This window comes from Pseudophryne corroboree, chromosome 6, assembly GCF_028390025.1.
Source record: "Pseudophryne corroboree isolate aPseCor3 chromosome 6, aPseCor3.hap2, whole genome shotgun sequence".
Lineage (NCBI taxonomy): Eukaryota > Metazoa > Chordata > Amphibia > Anura > Myobatrachidae > Pseudophryne > Pseudophryne corroboree.
Window position 1 is genome coordinate 394,834,063 of NC_086449.1, and position 13,424 is coordinate 394,847,486.

Sequence of the window (13,424 nt, forward strand, 5' to 3'; positions counted from 1 at the left end):
ATTGCAAGCCTGGACGAAGGGGATTACATGGTATCACTGGACATCAAGGATGCTTACCTGCATGTCCCCATTTACCCTCCTCACCAGGAGTACCTCAGATTTGTGGTACAGGACTGTCATTACCAATTCCAGACGTTGCCGTTTGGTCTGTCCACGGCACTGAGGGTATTTACCAAGGTAATGGCCGAAATGATGATACTCCTTCGGAAAAAGGGAGTTTTAATTATCCCATACTTGGACGATCTCCTTATAAAGGCGAGGTCCAGGGAGCAGTTGTTGGTCGGCGTTGCACTATCTCGGAAGTGCTACAACAGCACGGCTGGACTCTGAATATTCCAAAGTCGCAGCTGGTTCCTACAACGCGCCTACTATTCCTGGGGATGGTTCTGGACACAGACCAGAAAAAAGTGTTTCTCCCGGAGGAGAAAGCCAAGGAGTTGTCATCTCTAGTCAGAGACCTCCTGAAACCAAAACAGGTATCGGTGCATCACTGCACACGAGTCCTGGGAAAGATGGTAGCTTCCTACGAAGCAATTCCATTTGGCAGGTTCCATGCAAGGATCTTTCAGTGGGATCTGTTGGACAAGTGGTCCGGATCGCATCTTCAGATGCATCGGCTGATAACCCTGTCTCCAAGGACCAGGGTGTCTCTGCTGTGGTGGCTGCAGAGTGCTAATCTTCTAGAGGGCCGCAGATTCGGCATACGGGACTGGATCCTGGTGACCACGGATGCCAGCCTTCGAGGTTGGGGGGCAGTCACACAGGGAAGAAACTTCCAGGGACAATGGTCGAGTCAGGAGACTTCCCTACACATAAATATTCTGGAACTAAGGGCCATTTACAATGCCCTAAATCAGGCAAGACCCCTGCTTCAACACCAGCCGATGCTGATCCAGTCAGACAACATCACGGCGGTAGCCCATGTAAACCGACAGGGCGGCACAAGAAGCAGGTTGGCGATGGCAGAAGCCACAAGGATTCTCCTATGGGCGGAAAATCACGTGATAGCACTGTCAGCAGTGTTCATTCCGGGAGTGGACAACTGGGAAGCAGACTTCCTCAGCAGACACGACCTCCACCTGGGAGAGTGGGGACTTCATCCAGAAGTCTTCAAAATGATTGTAAACCGTTGGGAAAGACCACAGGTGGACATGATAGCGTCCCGCCTCAACAAAAAACTAAAAAGATATTGCGCCAGGTCAAGGGACCCTCAGGCGATAGCTGTAGACGCTCTAGTGACACCGTGGGTGTACCAGTCGGTTTATGTGTTCCCTCCTCTGCCTCTCATACCCAAGGTACTGAGAATAATAAGAAGGAGAGGAGTAAGAACTATACTCGTGGTTCCGGATTGGCCAAGAAGAGCTTGGTACCCAGAACTTCAAGAAATGATATCAGAGGACCCATGGCCTCTGCCGCTCAGACAGGACCTGCTGCAGCAGGGGCCCTGTCTGTTCTAAGACTTACCGCGGCTGCGTTTGACGGCATGGCGGTTGAACACCGGATCCTAAAAGAAAAGGGCATTCCGGAGGAAGTCATTCCTACACTGATTAAAGCTAGGAATGATGTGACCGCAAAACATTATCACCGCATATGGCGGAAATATGTTGCTTGGTGTGAGGCCAGGAAGGCCCCAACGGAGGAATTTCAGCTGGGTCGATTTCTGCACTTCCTACAGTCAGGGGTGACTATGGGCCTAAAATTGGGTTCCATTAAGGTCCAGATTTCGGCTCTGTCGATTTTTCTTCCAAAAAGAACTGGCTTCACTGCCTGAAGTTCAGACTTTTGTGAAGGGAGTGCTGCATATTCAGCCCCCTTTTGTGCCCCCAGTGGCACCTTGGGATCTCAACGTGGTGTTGGATTTCCTAAAGTCGCATTGGTTTGAGCCACTTAAAACCGTGGAGATAAAGTTCCTCACGTGGAAGGTGGTCATGCTGTTTGCCTTGGCGTCGGCCAGGCGTGTATCAGAATTGGCGGCTTTGTCATGTAAAAGCCCTTATCTGATTTTTCATATGGATAGGGCGGAATTGAGGACTCGTTCCCAATTCCTTCCTAAGGTGATATCAGCTTTTCATGTGAACCAACCTATTGTGGTGCCTGCGGCTACTCGGGACTTGGAGGATTCCAAGTTGCTGGACGTAGTCAGGGCCCTGAAAATATATGTTTCCAGGACAGCTAGAGTCAGAAAATCTGACTCGCTATTTATCCTGTATGCACCCAACAAGCTGGGTGCTCCTGCTTCAAAGCAGACTATTGCTCGCTGGATCTGTAGCACGATTCAACTTGCACATTCGGCGGCTGGACTGCCGCATCCTAAATCTGTAAAAGCCCATTCCACGAGGAAGGTGGGCTCTTCTTGGGCGGCTGCCCGAGGGGTCTCAGCTTTACAACTTTGCCGAGCTGCTACTTGGTCGGGTTCAAACACGTTTGCAAAATTCTACGAGTTTGATAACCTGGCTGAGGAGGACCTTGAGTTTGCTCATTCGGTGCTGCAGAGTCATCCGCACTCTCCCGCCCGTTTGGGAGCTTTGGTATAATCCCCATGGTCCTTACGGAGTTCCCAGCATCCACTAGGACGTCAGAGAAAATAAGAATTTACTCACCGGTAATTCTATTTCTCGTAGTCCGTAGTGGATGCTGGGCGCCCATCCCAAGTGCGGATTGTCTGCAATACTTGTATATAGTTATTGCCTAACTAAAGGGTTATTGTTTGGAGCCATCTATTCGAGAGGCACAGTTGTTGTTCATACTGTTCACTGGGTATAGTATCACAAGTTGTACGGTGTGATTGGTGTGGCTGGTATGAGTCTTACCCGGGATTCCAAATCCTTTCCTTATTGTGTCAGCTCTTCCGGGCACAGTTTCCCTAACTGAGGTCTGGAGGAGGGGCATAGAGGGAGGAGCCAGTGCACACCAGGTAGTCCTAATTCTTTCTTAGAGTGCCCAGTCTCCTTCGGTGCCCGCTATTTCCCATGGTCCTTACGGAGTTCCCAGCATCCACTACGGACTACGAGAATTAGAATTACCGGTGAGTAAATTCTGATTTTCCAGTGCCACAAAATAAATGTATTTAACGCATCGGTTAGAACAATATTCCTTTATCGTTCAGAATCATGGACAATCCTTAAAAACGACCTAACAAGGCGGGAACGTTTTCAAATGAGTTGCTTATGAAACCTACTGTACTACAAGCAAAACAGACCGCTGGAGAAATGAAAACATCCGATAACTATGCCAAGACTAACCTGCAGTTGAATCCTATATTAAATTGTAGCGCTTAAAGTAGTTTGGACATGACTCTAGAATGAAGCCTAAAAGAATACCATCCCAGTGCCTACATAACACCCCCCCGGATGGATGAAAAATAGCACCTGAAGCCCCAAAGAAAACATGGCAAAATCAGGTTGCCCAAGACCTTCAACCATTGCACTTCCATATTGATGATGCCAAGCAAGCTGCCCTAAACTGTTCCCAGTGGCGTGCGATTATTTGCGATTCCCTGCCTTTGGCTATCGCAGTGCTGGCCAGCTTACCCTACTGACAAGTCTAAGCCTGCCTGGGTCCTGATATACGGTATAACACTCCTGCAGAGTCTGACGCCTGTGCACTTCCCTGTAAAGTCATGCCCATTGGAGCTCTGAAATGTTAGTAAACATGCCTGTCAAGTTTATTTGGGCTGCAGTCTTGCAGTTTTGTACCCAGAGGTTCTAAAACGCTGTCCTCAAGGCTGCCCAACGGTCCAGGTGTTGGGTGTATCCATGGTTCAGCACAGTTAAATCGAATTGACTGAGATTGTGACTAAGTCACCTGTGGCCAAGCTTGGATTTACTTAAAGCCTGGACCGTTGGGGTTCCTTGAGGACCGCGTTTAAGAACCTCTGTGTTAACCGCTACACTAGTTGCCTGTCTACCTGGCTTCATTTGGATCTGTTGGTTGTACATTTTTTCTCTCATAATTAATGTCATGCAGCTGAAAATGTCTAGACCGGCCTTAATGACGTAAATGGTGACTGAGGTATGGAGTCATTATTTCATCGGTCAGCAAGGGTTGCTATTTTAATTTGTGCACTAATTGAATTATTTGGCCTGCTTACTGATTGCAGTTCATACACCGGATCCACATTGTCCCATTCTCCAGCAGCACATAATTTTCCTTTTCAGCAGCAGAGCTCGGCATACTCTGTAGACATAAAATACCAAAACGTATCAGCCCCAACACCCAAACTTCACATGGCTTTCTGCTTGCTCCTCAGGAGGGCATGAGTAGAAATCTGCTGTTCTTCAGATGGTGTAATGGTTAGCATTACTGCCTCACAGCACTGAGCTCATGGCTGGGTTTGATTCCCACAATGGCCTTAATTGTGTGGAGTTTGTATATTCTCTCCATGCTTGAGTGGGTTTCCTCCCACAATCCAAAAATATACTGGTAAGTTAACTGGTTCCCGACAAAAAATTAACCCTATGTAAGTGTGTGCACATGGGCAGACTAGTTGTGCAAAGTGGTTCTTATCTGCTATCACATGCTGTGTTTCTATTAATCGCTGATTTGCAATATTGGAATGTTATTATAATGGCTTTTACCTACATATATTGTAGGTTAAAATGCAAACAAAACATTTTATGGTGGATTTTACCTCATTAGCCATTCATTGGAGTTGATAGATTGTAATGCAAGTTTTCAGTACCTTCTTCATTTCAAGTTAAGTTACTAAGGGAGGTTTATATTAGTGATGAGCGGATTCGGTTTTACTCGGTTTTACTCGGTTCTCAAAACCGAATCTTATTGGCTCACTGATGTCACGTGTTTTGGATAGCCAATAAGATTCGGTTTTGAGAACCGAGTAAAACCGAATCCGCTCATCACTAGTTTATATATTGTATAACGTACTCCATACTGTATATAAGCTGGGTAGTATGAGTTCTGTGACCATATAAAAGCACAAGGCTGTAGGTAGAAAGTGCATATGGAGGTTACAGAAATGAGATGACCTCTAACAATACTTTAGTGGTGTAATATTTCTTATAATACACACATCTTGCTGTTATGTACTGTAATTTAGCCATTTAGTTGGGGTGCGTTGTATTTGTACAGTCCTGCTTAGATGACTTACATACAATATTCTTCTTTGAAGGGGTCAAGTCAGGAATATGGCGACTTTGAAAGACAGTAAGTAAACACCATTTAGTAATTAGATTTCATTCATTGTCTGTTTTGTCCACTTGTGATTAAATGTGGCTTTTCTGTTTTAAAACAGTTACAAGACGTCTGAAGTCCATCAAGAATATCCAGAAGATTACAAAATCCATGAAGATGGTTGCAGCAGCAAAATACTCAAGAGCTGAGAGAGAGCTGAAGCCAGCTAGAATTTATGGCGTAGGAGCATTAGGTAATTCCGTATTTATACAGACAAACTGCATAGTTTTTATTAATTGTTTTACTTTCCTTTCTTTTTCCATTTGTTTTAAGTTTCTTAAGTCATACAAAGCTTAAATGAACCTATTTGCTATGGCCATAGAGTGTCTGATAGATTGGGCAGTTTTCAGATACACATTGGAGGAGATTTATCAAACTTTCTAAAGATGGTGGTGTTGCTTATAGGAACCTTCACATTTCAGCTGTCTTTTTTTCTGGTGCTAATTTACCCTAGAATAAAATAATTTCCCGTAAACCTTTTAATACATGAATGTGACAAGCTAATTTACTGGTTAGGGGTGTATTCAATTCAAGTCGGATTTCCCAATTTGTCGTATTAACGGGAGTTTAAGTTCGAATCCAGATTCAACCTATTTAATCATACTCCCGCTTATCCGACAAGTCAGAAAATCCCAGTTGTCGAAAAGCACGTTGAGCTGCCGATCCATGTGTTTTGTCTGATTCGCGGCCAAATCCTACAGGTTTTAGCCTCATTTCCGACTATGTCAATCCGACTTTAAAAAAGTCGGATTGGCATTGTTCGGAACGGCCAAATTCTGTCGGATTTGGCCGCTAATTGAATACTGCATTGAATACACCCCATAAGCATACTTCAATTTTCCCTCTGGGCTCTAGTTCAGTCCTGTAAAACAGCGACCACCTTTTTCAATAAACTGTAAATGGCTATATTATATTTACTTTAGCAGGCCTTTATCAGATCGCTTGTTACTACACAGCAGCAGTGTTATTGTGACAATGACATCAGAGCAGAATTGCATTTACGTAATAACAAGTGCTGGGGGAGAAAAGCCTGCTGGTGGAATCACACAGCCATGGTGCCATGCCCGCTGTATTCACATGGTGGGTAGCAATTTTTTGCCATGGCAGTTTTTCCTGTGCAGACATATCAAACTGCAGACCAACTTATCCAGGAAAGATTAATTTTGTGTCCTTTCACTTTTGTGTCCTGTCTCCATTGAAAGTGTACCCTGTAGCTTTGGCGAAAATGATTTAATTTCTACAGCAGGAGTCCCTTTAGTTTAGGAGCTGCAAAGAAAAGCCTGCAATAAAAGGCACTATCGGGGATGTAACACGAGAGGAAATACTGTATATTAGTTCTGCATTATATGCAGAGTCAGTAGGTTTCTCCACGCGGTAACCCATGGTTTTCCCACGGAGGTAAAAAGTTATTTTAATGAATAGCTCTGAGTGTGAATCCCTGAGCTGTTCTCTGCATAGCAAACTCTGCAGCTAATTGAATTCCTCCCATTGCCTTGGGTGGCAAATTCCTTTCTTCATGAGAAACTGTTGGAGCTTTTTTTTTTTTTTTTTTTTACCATCCAAAAACTATTACTACAAGGAAGTAGTCTGACAATAAATGTGAGTTGGTGCCTTAGGGGTGTATTCAATTCAAGTCTGATTTCCCGACCTGCTGGATTAATGGGTCGAATCCAGATTCAACCTATTCAATCATACTCCTGTTTATCCGACAAGTCAGAAAATCCGACTTGTTGGAAAGCACGTGGATGACAGCTTAAACTGCCAATCCATGTGTTTTGTCGGATTCACTGCCAAATCCAACAGGTTTTAGCCCCGTTTCCGACAATGTCAATCCGACTTTTAAAAAAAAGTCTGGCATTGTGCTACTATGGGGTGTATTCAATGTTTGTCGGATGTTTGCTAATTGAATACTGCATTGTCAGATCCTTTCCGTCGGAAAGGATCCGACAAACATTGAATACACCCCATAGTAGCACAATGTAAAGATGTGCCAGTTCTTTGCATGCACTCAAGAATGTTAGCGCCATGATATAATTTTGTGCTACTAGGAAGGTCAGAAAGGTCTATAGACAGAGTTTTAGTAAAGAGCTTTCTCTATCGTCCTAGTGGATGCTGGGGTTCCTGAAAGGACCATGGGGAATAGCGGCTCCGCAGGAGACAGGGCACAAAAAGTAAAGCTTTAGGATCAGGTGGTGTGCACTGGCTCCTCCCCCTATGACCCTCCTCCAAGCCTCAGTTAGATTTTTGTGCCCGGCCGAGAAGGGTGCAATCTAGGTGGCTCTCCTAAAGAGCTGCTTAGAAAAGTTTAGCTTAGGTTTTTTATTTTACAGTGAGTCCTGCTGGCAACAGGATCACTGCAACGAGGGACTGAGGGGAGAAGAAGTGAACTCACCTGCGTGCAGGATGGATTGGCTTCTTGGCTACTGGACATTAGCTCCAGAGGGACGATCACAGGTACAGCCTGGATGGTCACCGGAGCCTCGCCGCCGGCCCCCTTGCAGATGCTGAAACGAGAAGAGGTCCAGAATCGGCGGCAGAAGACTCCTCAGTCTTCTTAAGGTAGCGCACAGCACTGCAGCTGTGCGCCATTTTCCTCTCAGCACACTTCACACGGCAGTCACTGAGGGTGCAGGGCGCTGGGAGGGGGGTGCCCTGGGAGGCAAATGAAAACCTTTTTTGGCTAAAAATACCTCACATATAGCCTCCGGGGGCTATATGGACATATTTAACCCCTGCCAGAATCCGTTAAGAGCGGGAGACGAGGCCGCCGAAAAAGGGGCGGGGCCTATCTCCTCAGCACACAGCGCCATTTTCCCTCACAGAAAGGCTGGAGGGAAGGCTCCCAGGCTCTCCCCTGCACTGCACTACAGGGTTAAAACAGAGAGGGGGGGCACTAATTTGGCGTTAGAAATATATAAAAAAGATGCTATAAGGGAAAACACTTATATAAGGTTGTCCCTATATAATTATAGCGTTTTTGGTGTGTGCTGGCAAACTCTCCCTCTGTCTCTCCAAAGGGCTAGTGGGTCCTGTCCTCTATCAGAGCATTCCCTGTGTGTGTGCTGTGTGTCGGTACGTGTGTGTCGACATGTATGAGGACGATGTTGGTGAGGAGGCGGAGCAATTGCCTGTAATGGTGATGTCACTCTCTAGGGAGTCGACACCGGAATGGATGGCTTATTTAGGGAATCACGTGATAATGTCAACACGCGCCAAGGTCGGTTGACGACATGAGACGGCCGACAAACAATTAGTACCGGTCCAGACGTCTCAAAAACACAGTCAGGGGTTTTAAAACGCCCGTTTACTTTAGTCGGTCGACACAGACACAGACAGGGACACTGAATCCAGTGTCGACGGTGAATAAACAAACGTATTCCTTATTAGGGCCACACGTTAAGGGCAATGAAGGAGGTGTTACATATTTAGGAGCCAGCTGACAGGAGGCTGGAAAAATATCATAAAGTATATACACACATACTGGTGTTATACTGCGACCAGCGATCGCCTCAGCCTGGATGTGCAGAGCTGGGGTGGCTTGGTCGGATTCCCTGACTAAAAATATTGATACCCTTGACAGGGACAGTATTTTATTGACTATAGAGCATTTAAAGGATGTATTTCTATATATGCGAGATGCACAGAGGGATATTTGCACTCTGGCATCAAGAGTAAGTGCGATGTCCATATCTGCCAGAAGATGTTTATGGACACGACAGTGGTCAGGTGATGCAGATTCCAAACGGCACAAAGGTGTATTGCCGTATAAAGGAAGAGGAGTTATTTGGGGTCGGTCCATCGGACCTGGTGGCCACGGCAACTGCTGGAAAATCCACCGTTTTTACCCTAAGTCACATCTCTGCAGAAAAAGACACCGTCTTTTCAGCTTCAGTCCTTTCGTCCCTATAAGAGTCATATCTGCCCAGGGATAGAGGAAAGGGAAGAAGACTGCAGCAGGCAGCCCATTCCCAGGAACAGAAGCGTTCCAACCCTTCTGACAAGCTCTCAGCATGACGCTGAGACCGTACAGGACCCCTGGATCCTACAAGTAGTATCCCAGGGGTACAGTTTGGAATGTCGAGACGTTTCCCCTGCGCAGGCTCCTGAAGGCTGCTTTACCAAGGTCTCCCTCCGACAAGGAGGCAGTATGGGAAAAAATTCACGAGCTGTATTCCCAGCAGGTGATAATTAAATTACCCCTCCTACAACAAAAGGGGTATTATTCCACACTATATTGTGGTACTGAAGCCAGAAGGCTAGGTGAGACCTATTCTAAATCTAAAAAAATTTGAACACTTACAAAGGTTCAAATCAAGATGGAGTCACTCAGAGCAGTGATAACGAACCGGGAAGAAGGGGACTATCTGGTGTCCCGAGACATCAGGGATGCTTACCTCCATGTCCCAAATTTGCCCTTATCACTAAGGGTACCTCAGGTTCGTGGTACAGAACTGTCACTATCAGTTTCAGACGCTGCCGTTTGGATTGTCTACGGCACCCCGGGTCTTTACCAAGGTAATGGCCGAAATGATGGTTCTTCTTCGAAGAAAAGGCGTCTTAATTATCCCTTACTTGGACGATCTCCTGATAAGGGCAAAGTCCAGGGAACAGTTGGAGGTCGGAGTAGCACTATCTCGGATACTGTTACAACAGCAGGGGTGGATTCTAAAGATTCCAAAATCGCAGCTGATCCCGACAACAAGTCTCCTGTGCTTAGGGATGATTCTGGACACAGTCCAGAAAAAGGTGTTTCTCCCGGAAGAGAAAGCCAGGGAGTTATCCGAGCTAGTCAGGAACCTCCTAAAATCAGTGCATCATTGCACAATGGGCCATGGTAAAAAAAATGGTGACTTCCTTCGAAGCAATTCCAGTCGGCAGATTTCATGCAAGAACTTTTCAGTGGGATCTGCTGGACAAATGGTCCGGATCGCATCTTCAGATGCATCAGCGGATAACCCTATATCCAAGGACAAGGGTGTCTCTCCTGTGGTGGTTACAGAGTGCTCATCTTCTAGAGGGCCGCAGATTCGGCATTCAGTTTGGATGTTGGTGACCACGGAGGCCAGCCCGAGAGGCTGGGGAGCAGTCACACAAGGAAAAAATTTCCAGGGAGTGTGATCAAGTCTGGAGATTTTTCTCCACATAAATATAGCTAAGGGTAAATTTATAATGCTCTAAGCTTAGCAAGACCTCTGCTTCAAGGTCAGCCGGTATTGATCCAGTGGGATAAAACATCACGGCAGTCGCCCACGTAAATAGACAGGGCGACACAAGAAGCAGGAGGGCAGTGGCAAAAACTGCAAGGACTTTTCGCTGGGCGGAAAATCATGTGATAGCACTGTCAGCAGTGTTTCATTCCGGGAATGGAAACTGGGAAGCAGACTTCCTCAGTAGGCACGACCTCCACCCGGCAGAGTGGGAACTTCATGGGGAAGTTTTCCACATAATTGTAAACCGTTGGGAATTACCAAAGGTGGACATGATGGCGTCCCGTCTGAACAAAAAACGGGACAGGTATTGCGCCAGGTTAAGAGACCCTCAGGCAATAGCTGTGGACGTTCTGGTAACACCGTGGGTGTACCAGTCGGTGTATGTGTTCCATCCTCTGCTTTTCATACCTTAGGTACTGAGAATTATAAGACGTAGAGGAGTAAGAACTATACTCATGGCTCCGGATTGGCCAAGAAGGACTTGGTACCCGGAACTTCAAGAGATGCTCACAGAGGACTTGTGGCCTCTGCCGCTAAGAAGGGACTTGTTTCAGCAAGTACCATGTCTGTTCCAAGACTTACCGCAGCTGCGTTTGACGGCATGGCGGTGGAACGCCGGATCCTAAGGGAAAAGGCATTCAGGAAGAGGTCATTCCTACCCTGGTCAAAGCCAGAAAGGAGGTGACCGCACAACATTATCACCACATGTGGCGAAAATATGTTGCGTGGTGTGAGGCCAGGAAGGCCCCACGAAGAAATTTCAACTCGGTCGATTCCTGCATTTCTTGCAAACAGGAGTGTCTATGGGCCTCAAATTGGGGTCCATTAAGGTTCAAATTTCGGCCCTGTCGATTTTTCTTCCAGAAAGAAGTGGCTTCAGTTCCTGAAGTCCAGAAGTTTGTCAAGGGAGTATTGCATATACAACCCCCTTTTGTGCCTCCAGTGGCACTGTGGGATCTCAACGTAGTTCTGGGATTCCTCAAAACACATTGGTTAAAACCAGTCAAATCTGTGGATTTGAAGCATCTCACATGAAAAGTGAACATGCTCTTGGACCTGGCCTGGACCAGGCGAGTGTCAAATTGGTGGTTTTTTTCTCAAAAAAGCCCATATCTGTTTGTCCATTCGGACAGGGCAGAGCTGCGGACTCGTCCCCAGTTCTCTCCCTAAGGTGGTGTCAGTGTTTCACCTGAACCAGCTTATTGTGGTGTCTTGCGCCTACTAGGGACTTGGAGGACTCCAAGTTGCTAGATGTGGTCAGGGCCCTGAAAATATAGGTTCCAGGACGGCTGGAGTCAGGAAAACTGACTTGCTGTTATCCTGTATGCACCCAACAAACTGGGTGCTCTTGCTTTTAAGCAGACTTTTGCTAGTTGGATGTGTAATACAATTCAGCTTGCACATTCTGTGGCAGGCCTGCCACAGCCAAAATATGTAAATGCCCATTCCACAAGGAAGGTGGGCTCATCTTGGGCGGCTGCCCGAGGGGTCTCGGCTTTACAACTTTGCCGAGCGGCTATTTAGTCAGGGGCAAACACGTTTGTAAAATCCTACAAATTTGATACCCTGGCTAAGGAGGACCTGGAGTTCTCTCATTCGGTGCTGCAGAGTCATCCGCACTCTCCCGCCCGTTTGGGAGCTTTGGTATAATCCCCATGGTCCTTTCAGGAACCCCAGCATCCACTAGGACGATAGAGAAAATAAGAATTTACTTACCGATAATTCTATTTCTCGGAGTCCGTAGTGGATGCTGGGCGCCCATCCCAAGTGCGGATTATCTGCATTACTTGTACATAGTTACAAAAATCGGGTTATTATTGTTGTGAGCCATCTTTTCAGAGGCTCCGCTGTTATCATACTGTTAACTGGGTTCAGATCACAGGTTGTACAGTGTGGCTGGTATGAGTCTTACCCGGGATTCATAAATCCTTCCTTATTGTGTACGCTCGTCCGGGCACAGTACCTAACTGAGGCTTGGAGGAGGGTCATAGGGGGAGGAGCCAGTGCACACCACCTGATCCTAAAGCTTTACTTTTTGTGCCCTGTCTCCTGCGGAGCCGCTATTCCCCATGGTCCTTTCAGGAACCCCAGCATCCACTACGGACTCCGAGAAATAGAATTATCGGTAAGTAAATTCTTATTTTTGTTTGTATAAATCATGATAGGATCACTTTATCAGCCATCATAAAACCACTTATCAGCATAATGGACTATTTTGTAATTCCATTTATTTGTGATTCTAGGCCAATTTAATGGCATAACCTTTTTATTTCCCTTAGCACTGTATGAGAAAGCTGAAATTAAGGCTCCCGAGGACAAGAAGAATCACCTTATAATTGGAGTGTCCTCCGATAGGGGCCTCTGCGGTGCTATTCATACCTCTGTGGCAAAAGCCATTAAGCTTGAAATCTCAACTCTGTCTGCAAGTGGAAAGAAAGTTATGGTGGTTGGAATTGGGGACAAGCTGAGAGGCCTGCTTCAAAGGTATGTATGAATAGCGATGGATAGTTTGGGAGGAATGTGCTTATCAGCAAGTATATGCAAACCGTGGCCTAGTAATAGCTCAGTTTTCTTCAGTGTTTTAAAAACAATTTAGGGGTCTGTTCATGAAGCAGTGAAAAGTGTGGAGAAGTGAACCAGTGGAGAAGTTGCCCATGGCAACCAATCAACATTAAAGTAACATTTATAATTTGCATGCTGTACAACTGTACGGAGCAGCTGATTGGTTGCTATGGCCAACTTCTCCACAGGCTCACTTCTCCACACTTTTCACTGCTTCATGAATAGACCCCTATGAATGAGAGATTTTTATCAGTACAAAGCAAAAACAATATGCACACCTTAACAAAAATTGGTTCTTTTTACATATTAATCATTTTATTTTGTGAACACTAAATTTAGCCATTTATTGGCAGAATAATTTCTGGAGCCAGGTAGCCATGACACCTACGGTTTGTTGCTGGTACCTAACTCAGCATTTTGTTATGTCAAAAGGACAAGATGATTTACTGCAGCTCTGCCCAA

General features: G+C 45.9%; 1 protein-coding gene across 3 annotated transcripts in view; it reads left to right on the forward strand.

Moving 5' to 3' along the window:
* Positions 1-13,424, forward strand: part of ATP5F1C (ATP synthase F1 subunit gamma) — a 79,744-nt gene that overhangs the window by 5,664 nt on the left and 60,656 nt on the right. For all 3 annotated transcript variants that reach the window (XM_063926821.1, XM_063926820.1, XM_063926822.1), the window contains exons 2-4: positions 5,129-5,163; positions 5,252-5,383; positions 12,680-12,884. In XM_063926821.1, the coding sequence (XP_063782891.1) occupies positions 5,129-5,163; positions 5,252-5,383; positions 12,680-12,884 (372 nt within the window). The remainder of the gene's footprint in view (positions 1-5,128; positions 5,164-5,251; positions 5,384-12,679; positions 12,885-13,424) is intronic.